Raw genomic sequence first — 20,944 nt, 5'->3', positions numbered from 1 at the left:
GTCACTGGACTTTCCAATGAATTCTTTGGCGGCCTAAGTGTCTTCCTGCCCTCGTACAGAACCCACTGCGCCTTGGACCAATTCATACATGTTATACATGGCTCGTTGCGGGAGCATTCTCGCCCTCGACAACGAGTACAAACTTCATGTGGATCCACATCCACAAATGATCTGAATCCGCCGCATCTACGCCCCTCCAGCCCGGGACACACTCTACGGGCGACTGGGGGGCGCAGCGAAATCTCCATTTCTTGATCACTCATTATTGCAATGAAAAAAGAAATGCCAAAGTACTTACAATCATATACTCTCAATTACACTAGGAAAAAAGAGGGCTGATACTCAAAGCAAACGACAAAGCGGGCAGAGCGATGACGAGCACGTCCTATCCTCACACGGCCGAAAGCAAAAGTGATTCGTTTACCTCCCAGTCGGACAAGCAGTTAACTACCGTTCTCCCCTTGTTCGAAGCTTACGACCGTTCCAGCTGCCGCTAGCTACTTCCTATTGTTAAAGGACCGATGGTTTGTATTACGTATCGGAACAAGTTGTAATTGTATTCTTGTTTCACCAATTAAATATTGAGTGAATAAGGCCTGGCCAGCGCGATGGATCATCCGCGGTTGTTTACCCTACATTCTTTTAAATTCCCTCACTTAAGGTATTGCCTTTTTTGAATACTGTGTAGTGATATGGAGCGGATGCAGAGTAAGAGGTCAGGATTAAGAGTGAAAAATCAGGTTGGAAAAATGGTAAAAGAAGGGGGGAGGTTCCAGGTACATCACTATTGTAAAGTGTTACCCATTTCTCCTGGCGACCACCTTCCCAATATATAACTTTAACCCTAACCACTCTTACTTCGAGAGGAAAGTAGAGGTCTCATGGTGTTGCTTCCACGGGCGTGGGTTACAGGTAGTGTTAGTTATTTTTTGGGAAGGTGGTCGCCAGGAGGCCTTTCGATCACTTACCCTAAGCTAAGGTAATCTCTTGTGGGGTTCAGCTAATGAACTTAGGCTAGTAGCCTAAATAGGGGTAGTGTACCTAGGGTAGTAGACAATCTTACAGTAATCCTAAGCTAGAACCTAAAGTATTTATTCAAAACAAATGCAAACAAGCTCAGAGAAGCATTTAGTAGCTTTGGTTAACCATTTTGGTTAACTATTTTGGTTAACTTAGGTTAGATTTGTCACGTACGGCAGCTCAGATATCAAACACTGTTAAAAGACAGTACGAGCCGGTCATCACAAACCACCCTAACCAAAACTGGGTATATTTCGATAATACAGTATCTAACTATCTTAAAATACCCATAAAGAATATAAATACCAAATTACAGTCTTTTAAATGTATATACCAACTTCCAAAACAAACTAAATTAACCCCCAAAACACGGTAAATACATATTGCGTCACCGAGTCAGCTGATTCTGCCGAGACCGTTTTCACATACCATTCATATAACTCAGGTTTTAGAGTTCAGCCCACAATACTCACAGCGCCAGGGACACCACCATCGCCTCCCCGCCTGATGGCAGAGGTCATGATGTTTCTGGATGCGACGGCTAGTCTGCTGGCGAACATTTTGGATAAGTTAGCAGACGTGATGGTTGAAGACCTCTGCTGCAATCCACTCTCACCGTCAGTCAGGAAGATAATGTGATCAATACAGCTTTTAATATAATATTTTTAAAATATATGCGTAAAATTAATCATAAATATCTCAATGAATATGTATTAAAATAAGTAAATTATAAATATTTTTTATATCTACGTATTATATTTTTATCTATTGGCACACTGATAAAAAGTTCAATATCGTTTTTCGCTTGACTAGTAAGGGTCCGACTCACAAATAGGTGAATTTTGTTAGGTCTGTTTGCTATACGCGTATGCCTAACTTTTATTTTATATAATTACCTAACTGTTTTAAAATGTATATTTAAATTTTATTACGTTTGTAAATATTAATAAATAAATTTATAAAGATAATTTTATCGTATCTTTTTAAATAGGTATAACAGCACAATAACCTTGTTCAATTGTTTATAACTGAACTTCTCCATTAATTTTCGGTTGTGTTTTAACCGCAACTGAAGTTCTAAATGTAGTATTGGAGCACGGTTAGGTACCTATAAGGACATTTAAAATAGTTTCTGGTACCTATTACCTTGATCTGTCACTGGACATTGTACTGTATAATGTAATAAAACATCTAAATAGTTGCGTTACAAAATTGTATCATCCCGTATCCTCAACACATGTGTGTATTTTTAGATGCCCGCCTTATGGTTCACACTGAACCTAATAGATAGTTTTATTATTATTATTTTCCAGAAAAGTATAGTTTTCCTGAATTATCTCATCATCCCTATCTATCATGGAGGTTTAACTGTCGATCTTGATTTGGTCCATCTGGCGGCCACCGTATACTTATCAAGTATAGTATACAGGTTAATGTTTACCTGACCAATTTGTTCTGATGAAAAATGATAGTTGACTATCACTTCTGCTTTTGATGTTACCAGTTTGCTACTGCAGTTACTTACGACTATGAATGATATAATCATTTACATAATCTAAGTCTGAGTGTTTATACTATTCTTAAAATCTTTTACTAATTTATCTTTATGATATTAACATGTAGTAACTAGGTTCCGTAACATCATGTGCTCTACCTCTTTATTGAATATGATTTCATTATTATTTGTTGGTTTAACCATCACATAGCTCACCTTCTTATTCTTAAGCGAAATCCGCCTGCTAATACTGATATTGAATATAAAATAAGCCCAAAAGGCCAAGCGCTGGGACCTTGATGAGGTCATTCAGCTCTGCAAACAGAAACTGGAAGTATAAAATGTTTGAAATGTGTAACAGGAGGAAAATCTAGCAGTTGCACTATGAAACATTTATTAGGAGATGGTGGAAAGTGAGATGGAAGAAAGAGAATATAAACTGAGGTACCGTAGAAGGAATAAAAGGGGTTGCAGCCATAGATATAGAGCAGACTATATCTATGGTTGCAGCTCTAGGGGTCGAAGGGCCACTGCAAAGGACTCTAAGAACTGTCATTTATATTTAGATTGTCATTAGTGAAAATACAATAAAGTAAATCCTGTCAATTTATTTTTTCATAGTTTTCTATGATTAAATAGCTCTGTTATTGTTTAGACATTATCACAGTTTTGACAGACACTGAGACACTCAGTGTCAGTGATCAGTTGATAAGTACTGTGACTTGTGACTGGTTACTGCTACTGTTCCTGGCAGGTAACGCCGAGTATGTAAGTGTCTTTTTATGTTACTAATATATTCTTGTTCAGTACCATAATCCTACAGACATATCCTTTATTGTAGAAAAAAGAACGAATTGGTTGGTAAATGCAGGTTGCTATTCTTAAAGTAACTAGATAGGTGTAGATTAGGGTAGAGAAATGAAGACTAGGCCTAGCTAGTTACAAGGTTAGATCATATCCTAGGTTACGACTTAATTTTTGTTTGCCGAATCTTATTTTGAAAGGGTCAAAAGGTCATCACAAACCTTTTGTTAGTTGAAATGTTTCACAGCCAGAAATTTATTTGTGGTATCTAGTATACCCTTTTCATTTCAATTTGTTACGGTTTAAATAGGGTGCTGTCTAAAATATGTTCTAGTACCTACTAGGTTACGCTTCTTGCTATAGGCCTAGGCCTCTATTAGGTAAAGGTATTCTTGTAATTTTGATGAACAGCAATATAACAAATTGTTGATACAATCGTTAAAAGTTCCAGGTACAAGCATCCCCCGGTTTACGGCGGGGAGGGGGGTTCTGTTCCCGGCGGCGTGACATAGGCCTAACCCAAAAAGCGCCGGTAAATGTAAACTGGAACATCATAATAATAATGGGAGTAAATGATGCTTGTGGCGCTGTAAAACTGGGTACGTCGCCTTAAAATCAAGGTAATGGCCCCATGAGCTAGGGTAAATGCTTGAACAGCCTCATGGCAACCACCTTCCCAAATAATAACTGTAACACCATCTGTAACCCAGAATAGACATCGGCCACGAGCCAGCGCCCTGTGGAAGCAACACCTCGAGATCTCTGCTTCCCCTTCGAATTAAGCGTTAGAGTAATTTTTTTGGGAAGGTGGTCGCGCTACCGTCCAGGTGACCACCAGGAGGCCATTCGATCCTTTACCCTAAGCACTGTAAAGTCGGAGTGCCATAACCCGAGACCGACCTCTGTAACCCTGTGACTGCCTGCATGACCTTTAATGGTCAGAGTTAATGAACCTGTTACCAGAACCTGTAACAATATTTATAAATTGTATCCATATAGCTAGACCAGTATATGGCAGTGTTGAATTATGGTGATTAATTACTCTTGAAGAAGGTTTGCACTCTAATAAATGTTTAAGTTAAACATTTGAGTGTTAATGAGAAGTTTGATTTTTTTAATTCCTGATTTAATACAAATACAGTCAAGTGCTACTTATCCTGTTGGGGAGTAACGATGTCATTGCACTTATGTGGTGTACTGTGGGCGTTACTATAGTGTCTTCGCGGTGTCCCTTTGATCTATAGCTATATCCTCATTTTAGCCTTTTTACCTTTTCTCCATTCCAGCTTCCTTCCTTCAGTCTTGCTGTCCAACACCTTTAACTTTTACTTCCTGGTACAACTACTGGTTGTCTCTTATTTCCACCTTCAAAATAATCTACTTCACTTCTTTATTTTCAGGGTCTTTTTATTTTGCTGTCCATATATCATGCATTTAAATCCAATGAGAAAATTATTTATGAAGGTGTTCATAGGTACCACCAAGATATTTTAATAGCAGGATGCTTGATTGGAATTTTCATAAAATTTTGTACAAAACCTTCAGTTCAAATGTTTGAGAGCTTAAAGGAACTTAGTGTAAAGGGGTTACGCAAACATTCATGAACATCATAGAAAGTGAAATACTCTGCAGTTTTTAAAAAAATTTATTAGTTTCGAGACTGCAAATGGGCACTCTTGGACGGACAGTTCCTGTTTTGATTCCTTCAGGAATACAAACTCTTTTCACCTTAAACATATACATAGAAGTAACAATGACAAAATCAACAGCAATCATAAAAATATTAAAACTTAAAAAGCACAAACACCTTTAATGTGGCAACAATATCCTGTAGATGCGCTCACTGAGAACAAATTACAACATATCACAGATGTGTTTAGTAAGAAGACTACCAAATGAGGCCTTAACTTGTGTCAGCCTTCTTTTGAGTATCAAGATTCTGAAATATCACAGAAGTGAATTTGTACTTTTCCATATCAAGCTTTCATTTTCAATTCCAAAAACACAATTTGTGGGAACACTATACTGTGTTACAAAGTAAGAATGATTCCTGCTGCAATCCTATGGATTTGCTTTAACTGGGAAGATAAAGTAAGTAGAGGTATACAGTACTATCTCCATTTGAGGGGCACTCTTCATAGCATGAGCTAATTGGGAAGAGTGAGAAGGTTGGGGTGAACTTCCGTTTGAGGGTCAGCCATTATAATATGAGCTAATGGGGAATCATTGAGTGAAATAACAAGATTAATAAACAGCCAATGAAACATTTTCGCTCAAATAATCCACTAATCCAAAGTTTACAGCTCCCATAACCATGCATAGTGTACAGAGAGCACTACCAGCTGCCAGGTATAAAACATTACCCATTGGCCAGTAATTTCATCAGTTCAAACTTCAGTATAGTATTTGAAAAGTTAGTTTAATTTTTAGCCAGAAATCATGGGAAAGGTAAAACACCATTTCTAAGTATGATGATATAAGAAACAAAAGGACTTCTGACAGTAATTACTGTCAGATCAAAAATCTACAATGAAGTGGATGGCTTGAAGCAAATATTTCTAACATAATGTCAGGTGTGTTTGATGATTAACAAGATACTTACCCTGATAAAGATTTAAAATAATGCAAATGTTCAAAATGTTTTAATTATCAAATCTTTGTAGGGATATTAATTTGTATGCTTTATTGGTTCAATGTCAATTACCAAAAGTTCATAACAGTATCCCTCCCACCACCAGCTGCAACAACTATTGCTTCTAAGTTTTAGCCTGTCACTTAGTCTTACCACTTGGCTGTCCTTTTTGCACTTATCATACTTAAATTTTTCCAGATAGAAAAAAAATGCTAGACAAGCCATCTGAATGATTAGAAATATAATGTACATACTGCGTCTCAGGTCTGGTTATGCTGATTAACTTACTGTCAGAATCTTAAAACCTTTAGCTGCTAACAACACTCCACCAAATTACTTGATAGCAATTTCAAATAGCACAATACTTCTATAAGCCCAGATTAATCCTGTTAAGAGAGAATATTAATGATGAACTAACTAAAATAGGCTAAAGGGGATACCCTGACATTTTCCTTTATTACTGCTGGTGTCAACTCTGATTATATTACTGATCCCAATGAAGTTCTAAAAGCTAATTCAAGTATGTTTTGAGGAATGCTTTCGTGGTAACAGATATAAACTTCTCGTTGGTAAGGGGCAGGGATCAGTCTCCTGAAAAAAAAATTAAATTATGTAAGGAAAATTTTTTATTGAAGTATCAGCATGAAACAGCTAATGCTGTAAAATTTTCAAAGATGTCCAAAAAGGGATTAGTAGTTGGGATACATGCAGTAAACATATGGCTTCTTGGTGTTTTCTTAAGAGTTTTGACTAAATGAAGATAAGAAAACTAATTTTAGAGTTATTTACTTATGTAGCACTCCTGAATTCAGAAATACTGGTATACATGTATTTTATATTTATTGCATTAAGAAACAAATATTGGAGTAATACAGATCTGCACATGATATAGGCATTAAATAAATTAAGAAAATTATTATGAAATACTTATGACTGTTGAGTTGACACCAAAAAATAAAATACAGTAAAGTACGACCTAGATAACGAACTCATTATACTTAAAACTATTCCCTTTTCATGTTAATACCTAAACATGATATCTATGTTTTAATTAAGTTTTATATTAGAATTTAATGATCTGGTTAAAACATTTGTAATTTGTGTTGCTGTATATTTGCTTCATCTGTTTCATAATAATATTTCCACAGGTTTTGTGGATAGTATATAGCGGAAACTCACCCTACAACCCAATATGAGAATGTCTGGGTCCTTCGCTTAGTTCCATTTCCACCATCTCCTGTGGGAGGATTGTAGTTGAAAAGAACGCCATGTTCTTTGATGCCATTCAGTGCTGTACTGCATCCGTAGGTTCCACCAGACTCCTGCAATAAAAGTTTGTAAGTAAAATTATGTTATCTCGTTTATGAAAGTAAAATTATTATGCTACATATATTATTTATAAGTTTCTCAAGAAACTGTCAGGACAGATTTCCTTGATCCACTTTGTAAATTTTTGAAAGAAGAAAAATATTGTTCCATGAAATGTTACTTTATACATAAATAGGTTAAATACTAAGGAATGCAAGTAAAAAAAATATTCTTTTGCGCATTTGTCAAAAGCCCAATGTACAATCTAGACTTGATAGAAAGAAAGGTATCACTCGCCCTGTAGAACAGATTATGCTTTTATAGTTCCTTGTATCTAACAGGAGGTATCCAACCCAGTTCCTGTACTACTTATAATAAAGGGGATGGGGAGGAGGGTAATAAAAGTACTAAAAGTAATGTTTGTAATGATTTTTTTTTTTTGAAAAGTTAAATCTGTTTCAAAACAAACTTATTGCTTTTATGTAGCCTTTACGGCAATTTAGGAGGAAAGCAGCAGAACATGCTGGCAAGTAATCTACAGACATGTAGCTAAACATGTCTACACTCTGTGTATGTGTACACAATAGTATGATGATACTTGATAATTACACATTTTCCGTACCTTTCCTAGTACCCCAAATGGCTACATTAAAGTTAGACTACAAATTAGGAAGCCCCAACCAATATACATACGTACTTTTGCTCTTATACCAGCATGAAGGACATGATGAATGTGCGTGGATGTAAATCTGAAGTTGTCCATGATCTGAGCATGGAAAGGTGGAGGTTGTTGTGGTAGAGAAGATGCCGGTGAAGAACATGAGGAATTAAAAGGCTGTATAAGAACTCCTTCTCCTACTTCAAGCTGCACCATATGGAAAAGCACAGCATCTTTTCCACTTGTTATCCTGTATACAACAAAGAACAGTTTTGCAATATGTACATTCATATAAATTTTGTAGCTTTTACTTATTTGAAAATATAAAAAAAAGACTGATCTAACTTCATATCTTTATAACGGTTTCTTACTTTGTAGCATGTGAAATATTTTCCATCTTAAATGATTCCCATATTCCCTCTATACAATTTTTTCTACAGAATGGAAGTTTTGATTTTTTTCATAAAGCTACAAACCTCACAGGAGATGATGTCTGCCTCTGACCCAAACCTTTCGTCTCTAGATCATACTGATGAAGTCCACGACTCTCTGTAGACTGATAATATACATATAGTAAATTCACAGTACAGTATTCTTATATTATAAAACTGAAAATAAATGCACTTAAGAATGTAGAATTAAAATTTCCTATAAAGTATGTTTCATCTACTTGAGTAATAATAATAACAATGAAGGCTTACAGGATGGAAAAAAGATTTTGACAGTTTTAACTTGCAGCACTTATGCTGCTCACTAGGAAGCTCCATTCTAAATTAGGGGCACATATGTCTAATCAGTGTAGGCAGAGGAATAACTTTCGCAGTAAGTATAGCTAATATGTATAAAACAAAATTTGTTAGACAAGAAACTTAAAACAAATTCAAGTGTTGGTACCACACAACCCACTGCCTTAGCTGGCTGACATCTACCTAATATACCAATAAACTAAGTTACGTGAAGTAGCGAACAATTCTCTGACTGGGAAGATATCATCAAATGAGAAGGTACTGTAGCTGAATCGATCAGAAATTTTCAACCCACTCCAGGATATAGGATCATTCAAAGTTCTGGTTAGTGTTAGGATCCATTACCAAGGTAGGTTAGACTCAGAAGCTGAATATATCGGCCTAAAAGCAGACTCAGAAAGTAAAGATTGGCCTAAAAAGAAGTGATTCATAATCTATTCAGTAGAAAGGGAAGGAGTTGAGATCCAGATATGAACATGGAAAGAATACGTAAAGTGAGTGACAGGTAGCGGTCCATAATGGGGGAGCACAACACGATGAATGAAATAGATGGAAAGGCCAGAGGTAGACATGAAGTTATACAAATAACCCATAGGTAGCCACTACAGGGGCCAGAGGTAACACAATGAGATATCTATGGGTGACATATAATGGGAATGTAACAGAAGTGAATTGAAAGGACTCTCCACAGCCGAAGTTATTATGGTATAGATAAGGTAAATTGCGCATAAAACTAACCTTGAATATCCTCCAATCTGAATCTGAATCTTCATCACCTTCTTCCTCATCTTCTAAAGCCAAAGATGAATCCCTTGAACTATGAGTAAATGATTCCTCACTATTTTCTCCAGTACTTCCCTCACATTCACAGCCAATGTGATCATGGGCATGTAGCCGGGAGTCCGGCAAGGGCGATGACTTTTGCTTCAAAATTGATGGCACATCTGGCAGTCTTATACCTCCTAATAACAATATAATCATTATAACATACCCAGAATAATACAGAATTGATAAGCTTCATTGAGATCTTAGATGGCTAATTTCAAACATCAAACAAAAACAACTGGAATGATAATTACCTTCAACAACCTCAGGCTTTTCTTTTGTTTTCTTAATTGGAGTTCCTTTTCCCAGCTTCTCATCAGCTATTACTGTCTCAATTCCACCACAAGTCAAACTAGTTGAAAAAATATAAAAAGATTTACTATACATACAACAGACTGTCTTAATAATTTATTTTAATATTATGTAGCGCATTAACCAGAAATCAAGAGATAATCCTATGACTGCTGTTTGGATATTATTGGTCACAAATTTGAAATTATTCAATTAGTTTACTCGGTAATGTACATTTGACTGGTAGGTATGATGTTAAGACACTGTGAATGGGAACACGTTATGTAACAATAAAACCTAGTAGTACTAGGCACAAGCATGTTTGTGTTTGGAAGGAAAGTTATTTTTTATGTCATCCCTACACCATGCAACTAGTGGCATATGTACTTGACTTATGTCATTGTATGTTTATAGAAACAGAATTTACCTATACTGTAAGCTAATACAAGATAAAGGCAGTCCCTGGGTTATGACGGGATCGGCTTACGACATTCCAAGGTTAAGGCGCTTTTCAATTATATTCATCAGAAATTATTTCCAGGGTTACGACGCATGTTCCAGGGTTACAATGCCTACAACGCTGCTCTGGCAGAAGAAATACGACACCAAAAATGCAAAACAATCAATATTTGAAGTTTTTTTTTATGAAAAATGCAATAAGAATGCAGTTTACATAGTTTTTAATGCACCCAAAGCATTAAAAGTAAGGTTTTCATAGGATTTTGGATGATGTTCTGGCTTACAACAATTTTCGGCTTACGACGAGTCTCAAGAACGGAACCCCCGTCGTAACCCGGGGACTGCCTGTACATGCAGTTTAAAGTATCAACTGCTTTCACTGTTAATATCTACTCTCTGAAAAGGAACAAATATAATCACATACGTTCTACAATAAGTGAGATGACAACTTGCTGTCATACATAATACAGGCAGTCCCTGGGTTACGATGGGGGTTCCGTTCTTGAGACGCGTTGTAACCCGAAAATCATCGTAAGCCGGAACATCATCAAAAATCCTAAGAAAACCTTACTTTTAATGCTTTGGGTGCATTCAAAACTGTATAAACTACATTCTTATTGCATTTTTCATCAAAAAAACCTTCAAATATTGATTATTTTGCATTTTTGGTGTCATATTTCTTCTGCCAGATGAGCATTTTAGGCGTCGTAACCCTGGAAATAATTTCTGATGAATATAATTGAAAAGCGCCTTAACCTTGGAACGTCGTAAGCCGAACCCGTCGTAACCCGGGGACTGCCTACAGTGCCATCTTTTACATTTTACCTTTGCTCACAAACAGCGTGAACATGCAATGCATGAAGCTGATAGAGAGAAGCTTCTGCTTGATCTACCAGTAGAGGATCAGGTCCTGCATTTTCTTCAAAACTGTAAGAACACATGATAAGGAATATTATTTGGAGATCATTATTTTGTATGGTTATTCTTAGTTTTTAATAAATAGCACCAATAAATACAATATGATATTGTTAAACTACAATAAAGTTTTGTACATACTTACCTGGCAGATATATACTTAGCTATAGTCTCCGACGTTCCCGACAGAATTTCAAATCTCGCGGCACACGCGACAGGTAGGTCACGTGGTCTACCTTACCCGCCGCTGGGTGGCGGGTGTATGAACCAATCCCCCTTGCTTGCCAGATTTTCTCTTCCACCTGTCTCCTGAGGGGAGGCTGGGTGGGCCCATTAACTCATATATATCCTGCCCAGGTAAGTATGTACAAAACTTTATTGTAGTTTAACAATATCATTTTTTGTACATGACTTTCCTGTCAGATATATACTTAGCTGATTGGCAACCCTTGGTGGAGGGTAGAGACAGCTAAATAATACAGGAAAGAAGGGAACAATAATGGTTGTAGGATATAAAACCTTGGTTCTCACCTTTTCAGGCTGAAGACTTCATAGATACTGTCTCTGAGTCTGCATTGCCTGGAGAGCTACAGCTAGGACGTGACCTGTTGCTGAAAGACCCTCGGATCTACCACTGGGATATGTGATCCCCTTGTGTGGTAGAATCCAAGTCAGATCCTGTTAAAGGGAATTTGTCCGCTTACTCAACAGATCCTTACCACTACCTCTGCAAGGAGCCAAAACCCATCAGACCACCTAACCAAACTACAAAGGGTTATTACTACGACAAAAAGAGGTGCCTCCTGCAACCTCTTTCAAACAACCATAAACAACAAATACAAAATATAGGGTAAAATATCAAATTTCAAACATCTAACTCACCTGGTAGTTATATAAATAGCTTACGTCCCTGACGTCACGGCAGAAATTCAAAACTCGCGGCAATCGCCGATTGGGTAGTCAGGTGCACCACCTGTGCGCCCTCTACCCAGGTACGTAGAACCGTTCCAACTATTCCTCAGATCTTCCCTGCCGCCGCATCGGTGACATCATTGGAATTTCGCTCGCTTGGCCCGTGTTTCTTCAGTTATTTGGGGAAGTACACTTTGGCTTTGGCTTTCGCTTGTTGGGTACATGTGGATCATCTTAATAATGATGATGGATCATAATGAATGATGATGATAAGAATGTTTGATTTAGAATATTATTGCTTTGACTCTTGCTTATCCTTGATCTCTCTTTTGCATTTTCCAAACAATGTCTGACTCTGCTTCGAGAGTAAAGAATGTGGGTGAGAGGATATAATTCTCGGCTTGCTAAAACCTCAATAGATCTTTATTCTATCTATATCAGTTAAGAATAGTTGTAAGAGGCAAGAGTGGTGAGTTGGATGATATGAGGAAAAATGTTTTCTTTTACCTGAATGTGACTGGATATTATTGCTATGTGCGAAAGCTTGAAAATAATAATAAGATCACAAGAGCGAAGAGTAGTATGTCTCGCTCTCCTATAAATATTCAAGTGATCATATTGATCCTGCTTCTGTAGTAATAGTTCCTATTCCCCCTATTGATACAGGTGTTTGTCCAACTTTAGAGGACATGATAACGACCATTCAAGCCCTTAGTAAAGGCCCCTGTAGAAACAGGGAGAAATCATGGTCGAATGTGAGAGATCTTAAAATCACAAGTTACAGTGTTAAAATCAATGCAAGTATAAGTGCAGTGGAGGGTGCGACCGCTTGGACCTGTCGTGCTCCTAGTCCTAGACCTCTTCCAAACTCACCAACCCCTGTGAGAAGGAAAGTCGACCGACGAAGGGAGGCGAGAGGCTTTAGCTCCCGAGCGGCCGTCCCCTCGAGCGTACCTGTTGACGATCCCCAGGACGCTCACCCTCGCCATTGGAAAGGCGAGGTTAAAGTGTTTTATTCGTCGTCTGACGACGCAGTACTCAGACGAGGCTGGACGCCAGGCTTCATAGGCTGGACGCCAAGACGCCAAGCGTTGAGAATTGTAGGCTGCAACTCCGGATCTCTTTGTTTTCGGATACTTGCTCTCCTGCCAATATAAGAAGCAAGATGTCGCACAGGCGGCCGTCACCTTTGGCAGGAGGTAAGGAAGTATCGGACGAAGGGAGACTTTCGGTGCTTGTTGCAACTCCTGACCGCTCCCCTTTCGACTTCAATGCTTGCTCACCTACCAAACTAAGACGCAAGATGTCGCATAGGCGGCCGTCGTCACTGGTAGGAGGAAAGGAAGTATCGGACGATTGGATGCCTTCAGTTCATTCTCCAGCCCCTCCTGCGGTGTGACATTCGTCTTCAGGACGTTTCGTCTCTAGCCGAACACGATGGAGAGAGAGATACTGAGGTTTAGGCTTCCCCAGCTGTCCCCAGCAGCAGGAAGCAGTCTCCAAATCGGTCTTCAGCCCCCTGGGTGGATCGCTGGACCGTAGTTTTAAGGAAGCTGTCTACAACTCGGTCTTCAGCCCCCTGGGTGGATCGCTGGACCGTAGTTTTTCCTTACTTCAAGATTTGCAGCAGAAGCTCTCCTCTTTAATACAATCTTATCAAGAACCCTTAAAAGACAGACATCCAGTAGAGCAGGACGCCAAGCGTCAAGAACTGCCAGGATGCAGTCATTGTAGCAGCCAGGCGTCGAGAAAAGCGTGCTGCAACTCCTGAACACTTCTCTTTCGACTCCGAAGCTTGCTCTCCTACCAAGCTAAGACGCAAGATGTCGCACAGGCGGCCGTCGTCACTGGTAGGAGGAAAGGAAGTATCAGACGATTGGATGCCTTCAGTTCATTCTCCAGCTCCTCCTGCGGTTTGGCATTCGTCTTCAGGACGTTCGCCTCTAGCCGAACAGGATGAAGAGAGTGATATTGATGTTGCGGCTTCCCCAGTCTGTCCCCAGCAGCAGGAAGCATTCCCCAAATCATTAATGCAGTCTTATCAGCCTGCTACAAGCAAGACAGCATACATCAAAAGCTGGGACGAAATGCTGGACGCCAGGACTTAAAACATCAAGGTTCTCAACACCTAGATGACAGACGTCAACATGCTGGACACCAGGACGCCGAGCGTCAAGAGCCTGAATGCCAGGACGTCATGTCTCTAAAAGCTGGACGCCAGGACGTAGTGCGTCAAGGTTTTTTAAGCACCTAGACGACAGACGTCAATATTCTGAGCAACAATAACCTGGATGCCAGGACGTCAGGCGTCGAGATTCTGGACTCCAGGACGCCAGGCGTCAAGATTCTGGAAGCCAGCTGGACGCCAGGGCAACAGGCGTCAAGGGGCTGGACGCCAGGCGTCAAGATTCTGGACTCCAGGATGCCAGGCGTCAAGATTCTGGAAGCCAGCTGGACGCCAGGCGTCAAGAGGCTGGACGCCAAGATGCCGAACATCAAGTATTTGAACAGCAGGACGCCAAATGTCATGAAGTTCTACACCAGGAAGCTGAAAGTCAGGATTCTCGACGCCAGGACACTGGCAGGCTTCAAGAAGATTCTTTGGAAGCACCTACGAAGCATGACATCGCTACGTCGGTTATGGGTCGATCAGAAGAAGGGAAGGATGACCCCCCTCCCTCTCCTTTTCGTACGATGAAAGACTTTTCTGACGAAGAGAATCGGAGAGATCTACAGCCTTTGTCAGGCTTGAAAAGATTTATGAAAGTTTTCACGGAACTTTTTCCGGAAAACTTTGTTCCAGCTGCCCCTCATTCCCCACCTTCAGAGTTCACTCGAGAGAAGGCAACTGAGAAGTCCGACTTTACAAAGATGGTGTTATCACGCTCTCTGAAGAGAGCGTTGAAAATTAGGAAAGAAGGGATGTATACGAAGAGAGACCAAGGAAAGACAGCTTTCTCATTTCCTCCGGCCAGATTAGCATCCAGATCTAGCATCTGGTATGATACTGGAGAGGCTCTCGGTCTGGGAGTTCCCGCGTCTTCCCAAGGGGACTTCTCGAGTCTTGTGGACTCTTCTAGTCGGACGGCCATGGGAAAGACGAAGGTTTTTTGGTTACCTCTGAAATGGACCACCTCCTCAAAAGGTTTTTTTTTTAGAGCTTTCGAGGTATTTAATTTTCTTAGACTGGATTCTGTGATCTTTGGGGAAGAAAATAGAAACCTTCAAGTCTGCTGATACAGAAGAGCTTGTTCACCTGATGTCTTGCATTGACAAAGCTCTTCGAGACGGTTCGAACGAAGTAGCGGCTTCTTTCTCTGTGGGATCCTGAAGTAAAGGGTCCAAATGTGTTCTTTCCTTTTGAATGGGGTCACACCCATTCAAAATGCGGAACTGCTGTTTGCATTGGACCTGTTTTATGCGCCTCTTTCAGCACAAGAGTTGGGGAATTAGGTCCACTCTGCCTTAGCCCAAAAGGCCACGCAGGACTTAATATCGAGAATCTCCGATAATTGTTTTTACGATAATCGGGTACCTCGCTGAATGCTCGAATTCCTGGAATTTCTAGCGTTTGCAAGAAGAATTGCTACTGAAGTAAAGAATATCTCTCAGTAGACGACCAACCCTGGAATACAAAAGCGAACATCCAGTTTGGCTTGAATTTTCGTCTTGGGGTTTTCTGTTTTTCACTTTTGAAGCTTTCCTTAAGGGAAGACTTCTCCTTCACTCTCTTGGCTAGAGAAGGAAGGGTTTAGATTTCCAATCCTTATTCTCATTCCTCAAAGGGAAAAGAATTTAGGATGGAAGTCGTTGTACAGAAATCTACAAATATACGTTGTATATTACCCTCGAGACGTGATTCTGTTAAGCAGTTGAATTGTCCGGGGGTAGTCGCATACCGTAGTTAATTCTACGGTTCGTGACTGGGAGACTAATATCCTAATAAAACTGCAACTCGGGAGTGTCTGCATCCCAGGAGTTACCAGTTTCGATTTTTAAGATACTAATGGTATGGTCATGACAACACCACCTCAGTTTTTTGTATTTACCGAAATTCATTTCGTTTAAATATAATTGCTCGAGCATAAGAGATCCCTTTTTTAACGCTCGATTATTCTAGCCGAACGAATTCCTTCAAGGAATGGATTCCTGGCAACTCAGGATAGCTAGAGAGCAAGAACTAACTGAGTAGGGTACTGCAGAAGACACCCCAGTATTAGCTGGCTCTCCGTGATGCACGTTCCGGTTATGTGTCTCTCCCCTACAATCATGGACTACCGAATTTTTTCTCTGTTCAACAATATCGGGCTTAGGTCTCTGATTAACAAGGATTCTCTCATATATGAATGACATCTTCTGCATCCCCTTGGATATTGCGAGAACTTTCAACAGATATATATTCTAGACTTTTTCATCTTTGTCCGGTAAGGGCCCTGAGGCATTACCTGGAAAGAACAAAGCATTTACGTGACCATTCAGAGGGACTTTGGTGTTCTGTCAGAAAACCCTCTCTGCAAATGTCAAAGAATGCGCTATCCTTTTTTATAAGGCATTTAATCAAGGAAGCACATTCAGCATGTAATGAAGTGGATCTCGGGCTACTGAAAAGTGAAGACTCATGAGGTTAGGGCCATAGCAACCTCTGTAGCTTTTAATCAGAATAGATCCCTTCAAAATATCCTGAACGCAACCTTTTGGAGAAGCAAATCAGTGGTTGCGACGCACTATCTGGGGCAAGTGCAAACTGTATGAAGACTGCTACGCGTTGGGACAGTTCGTAGCAGCTCATCCAGTAATGGGACAAGGGTCTACCCCTGAAATCCCATAACCCAATACCCTTGTTCTTACCTTGAGACTATTGGTATTTTGTGGTTGTTTGTGGAGACTGGACGCAGTCTCCCACAATCATTGATCCTTAGTCAGGTGATCAACTTGTTCCTTGGTAGCGCCCGGAACATGGGTATTGTAGGGAGTCTAGTCACAGAGGTTTAACCGGTTGACAGTCTCCAAGAGGTCTTCAGCCCCCTGAGTGGATCGCTGGATCTCATAAGGAAAGCAGACATAATGAATCAGGATATCATTGAAGTCAGCTTCCTTAACAGGTACGAACCCGTAAGTTTGTTTTGATTAACTCTTATGTCAGTTCCAACGATGATAGCTGTCTCTGACCCTCCACCAAAGGTGTTAATCAGCTATATATATAACTACCAGGTGATTTAGATGTTTGAAAATGTTATTTTCATGATAAAATAAATTTTTGGACATACTCACCTGGTAGTTATATATAATTAAATTCCCACCCTCCTCCCCTCTAGAGACTATGGGCATGGAAGATCTGAGGAATAGTTGGAACGGTTCTACGTACCTGGGTAGAGGGCACACTGGTGGTGCACCTGACTACCCAATCGGCGATTGCCGCGAGTTTTGAATTTCTGCCGTGACGTCAGGGACGTAAGCTATATATATAACTACCAGGTGAGTATGTTCAAAAATTTATTTTATCATGAAAATAACATTTCTAAAAAGGATAAGTTTCAGCTCCCTGCCCCAGCACCGAATCCGCCAATACGAAAGGGCCCAAGGCGAAGCATTTATCATAAGTGATTTTTACATCACGTAGGTAGTGGTTTGCGAAAACCGATTGGCATCTCCAGAAGGTCGCCTCCATCAGGTTCCACACAGACATATTCTTCTTGAATGCAAGCGAAGTTGCAATGGCTCTCACTTCGTGAGCTTTCACCTTGAGAAGCTTAAAATGCTCTTCCTTGCAGGCAACATGTACCTCTGAAATAAGGCTTCTCAAGAAGAAGGACAGAGCATTTTTCGACATGGGCAGAGTGGGGTCCTTCACGGAGCACCAAAGTACATCTTGATTGGCCTTAAGTTGCTCCTTCCTCTTAAGGTAATACTTTACAATTCTCATAGGGCAAAGAGTTCTTTCAGGCTCTTCCCCTACAAGAAAAGATAAACCACGAATTTCGAAGCTCCTGGGCCATGGACGTGATGGGTTTACGTTCTTAGCTAGAAATCCCGGAAGAAACGAACAAACCATAGATTCTTCCTTAAACCCGACATTGCCCTCAATAGCTTGGAGCTCACTCACCCTCTTAGCGGTTGCTAGGGCCATAAGGAAGAGAGCCTTCTTCATCAGATCCTTGAACGAGGCTGAACTAGGTGGTTCAAATCTAGACGATCCAAGGAATTGTAGAACTACGCCTAGATTCCAGTTCGGTGCAATATGAGATTGTCTTTTAAAAGTTTCAAAGGACCTAATAAGGTCATGCAGGTCCTTATTCTCGGAGATATTCAAGCCTCTATGCCGGAATACCGCTGCCAACATACTGCGGTATCCTTTAATCGTAGATACAACAAGATGACACTCTTCTTTGAGAAAAATCAGGAAATCCGCAATCTGGGTCACAGAGGTACTGGAAGAGGAAATGTTCTTTCTCTTGCACCATCGTCTGAAGACATCCCACTTTGACTGGTATACATGCAAGGTGGAAGGCCTCCTCGCTCTTGCGATTGCTTTAGCAGCTGTTGATGAAAAGCCTTTCGCTCTGACCAGACTTTGGACAGTCTGAAGCCAGTCAGACTGAGAGCGAGGAGATTTTTGTGGTACCTGTCAAAGTGGGGCTGTCTGAGTAGATCGCTCCTTAGCGGGAGCGATCTTGGAAGGTCTACTAACCATTCCAGTACCTCTGTGAACCATTCCTGGGCTGGCCAAAAGGGAGCGATTAAGGTCATTTTCGTTGAATCTGACTCTACGAACTTTTTGATTGTTAGCCCCAGAATCTTGAAGGGGGGAAACGCGTAGACATCGAGTCCGCTCCAGTCTAGCAGAAGAGCATAGATTGCTAATGCCTCTGGATCCGAGATCGGAGAGCAGTAAGGATCCAGTCTCTTGTTTTTCGATGTGGCAAAGAGGTCTATGTGTGGCCTGCCCCACAACTTCCACAGGCTCTGGCATACCTCCAAATGAAGTGTCCACTCTGTGGGAAGGACCTGATCTTTCCTGCTGAGGAGATCTGCTCTCACATTCCTCTCTCCCTGCACGAACCTGGTGAGAAGCTTGATTTCCCTTTCTTCGGACCACAGAAGAAGGTCTCTTGCCGTCTCGTACAGCGAGAAGGAATGCGTTCCCCCGTTTTCTGATATATGCCAGAGCTGTAGTGTTGTCCGCGTTGATCTGCACTACTGATCTTCTGACGTTGGGTTCGAAGGCTTTCAGAGCCAACCACACAGCCATCAACTCCTTTCTGTTGATGTGCCAGGATACCTGGTCCCCCATCCAGGTACCTGACACCTCGCTGGTTCCCAGAGTCGGCCCCCAACCCGTGTCCGACGCGTCGGAGAACAACACTAGGTTGGGGCTCTGGGATTGAAGAGACAATCCCTTCGCAAAGAGGTTGGGATCTGTCCACCATGTGAGTTGCTCCTTGACTTCCTGAGATATTGACAGGGAGAACGTCAAATCCTGAGAACGACGACTCCAATTCCGATGAAGAAAGAATTGGAGCGATCTCAGGTGCAACCTTCCTAGGGAAACGAATTGCTCCAGCGAGGAGAGCGTCCCCAGCAGACTCATCCACTCCCTCGCTGTGCATACTTCTTTTCCTAAGAAGGTTGTAACTCTCTCGAATCCTCGGGCTATCCTTTCCTGGGAGGGAAAAGCCCGAAAACTCTGAGAGTTCATCCGTATCCCGAGATACACACACTCTTGCTCGGGAATTAGCGAAGACTTCTTGAAATTGACCAGAAGTCCCAACGTATTCGTCAATTCTAGTGTTACTTGCAAGTCCTTCAAACAACGATCTTTTGAATTGGCCCTTATCAGCCAATCGTCGAGGTACATGGATATCCTCACCCCCTTCAAATGAAGCCATTGAGCTACGTTCCTCAAGATCCCCGTGAACACTTGCGGGGCCGTCGAGAGGCTGAAACACAGAGCCCTGAACTGAAAAATTCTTCCCCCCATCATGAATCTGAGAAACTTCCTTGAGGAAGGATGGATCGGTACGTGGAAATAAGCGTCCTGTAAGTCCAAGGACACCATCCAGTCCCCTGGACGAAGTGCTGCCAGCACCGATGAAGGTGTTTCCATCGTGAACTTCTTCTTTTCTACGAAGAAGTTCAGGGCGCTTACATCCAACACCGGTCTCCATCCCCCTGAGGATTTCGGAACTAGGAAAAGGCGGTTTTAGAAGCCTGTTGAACGATGGTCTGTCACTAGTTCGATAGCCTCCTTCTCCAGCATCTGTTCTACTGCTAGATGGAGAGCTTGATTCATGATGGGGTCTCTGTACCTGGCCGTCAACTCCCTTGGGGTGGTCGTCAAGGGAGGTCTTGAGGAGAAAGGGATGAGGTAACCCCTCCTCAAAATTGAAAGGGTCCAATGATCCGCCCCTTTTTGGGCCCAGACTTCCGCAAATCCTAAGAGCCTGGCGCCCACCGTTGTCTGAAGGACTTGCACGTTACTTGGGAGTCTTGACTGACTTGGAGAAAGTCTTTCCTCTTCTGTTGGGTCTACGACCCCTAAACGTAGAGGTTCTGGAAGGAGAAGCCCCTCGAAAGGGCTCACGAGTACTAGATTTCTCCTTCTTGGTCTTGGTAGGGAAGGAAGGACGAGGTTTCCTTGCCGACTGTGCCAAAAGGTCCTGGGTGGCCTTAGCCGAAAGAGATCTCGAGATGTCCTGTAGGTACTAGATTCTTCGGAAATAACTGAGCAGAAAGAGGAGCAAACAGCAACGAAGACCTCTGAGCGTGGGAGACGGACTTCGTCAAGAAGGAGCAATATACAGATCTCTTCTTCACGATCCCCGCCCCATACAGGGAGGCGATTTCACTCGCTTTGTCTCTAACAGACTTGTCCATGCGCG

At 41.2% G+C, this 20,944-nt stretch overlaps 1 protein-coding gene and 1 long non-coding RNA gene across 2 annotated transcripts in view; one reads left to right on the top strand and one right to left on the bottom strand.

Moving 5' to 3' along the window:
- The first annotated feature begins 3,122 nt into the window (after positions 1–3,122).
- LOC135207595 (uncharacterized) lies at positions 3,123–8,107 on the top strand. Its single transcript, XR_010312997.1, has 3 exons — positions 3,123–3,283; positions 7,100–7,288; positions 7,974–8,107. It is a non-coding gene; the product is annotated as an uncharacterized LOC135207595 (long non-coding RNA).
- LOC135207592 (protein inturned-like) overlaps positions 4,955–20,944 on the bottom strand; it is a 53,596-nt gene continuing 37,606 nt past the window's right edge. Inside the window, exons 17-23 of the mRNA XM_064239445.1 lie at positions 11,064–11,165; positions 9,743–9,840; positions 9,402–9,625; positions 8,394–8,473; positions 7,957–8,167; positions 7,131–7,273; positions 4,955–6,542 (exon numbers count right to left, since the gene is read on the bottom strand). Coding sequence (XP_064095515.1) covers positions 6,431–6,542; positions 7,131–7,273; positions 7,957–8,167; positions 8,394–8,473; positions 9,402–9,625; positions 9,743–9,840; positions 11,064–11,165 — 970 coding nt within the window. The 3' untranslated portion in view covers positions 4,955–6,430. The remainder of the gene's footprint in view (positions 6,543–7,130; positions 7,274–7,956; positions 8,168–8,393; positions 8,474–9,401; positions 9,626–9,742; positions 9,841–11,063; positions 11,166–20,944) is intronic.

This window comes from Macrobrachium nipponense, chromosome 32 (assembly GCF_015104395.2).
Source record: "Macrobrachium nipponense isolate FS-2020 chromosome 32, ASM1510439v2, whole genome shotgun sequence".
NCBI classification, from domain to species: domain Eukaryota; kingdom Metazoa; phylum Arthropoda; class Malacostraca; order Decapoda; family Palaemonidae; genus Macrobrachium; species Macrobrachium nipponense.
Note: the sequence above shows the minus strand (reverse complement) of the source record. Positions and strands in the feature narration are given on the sequence as shown.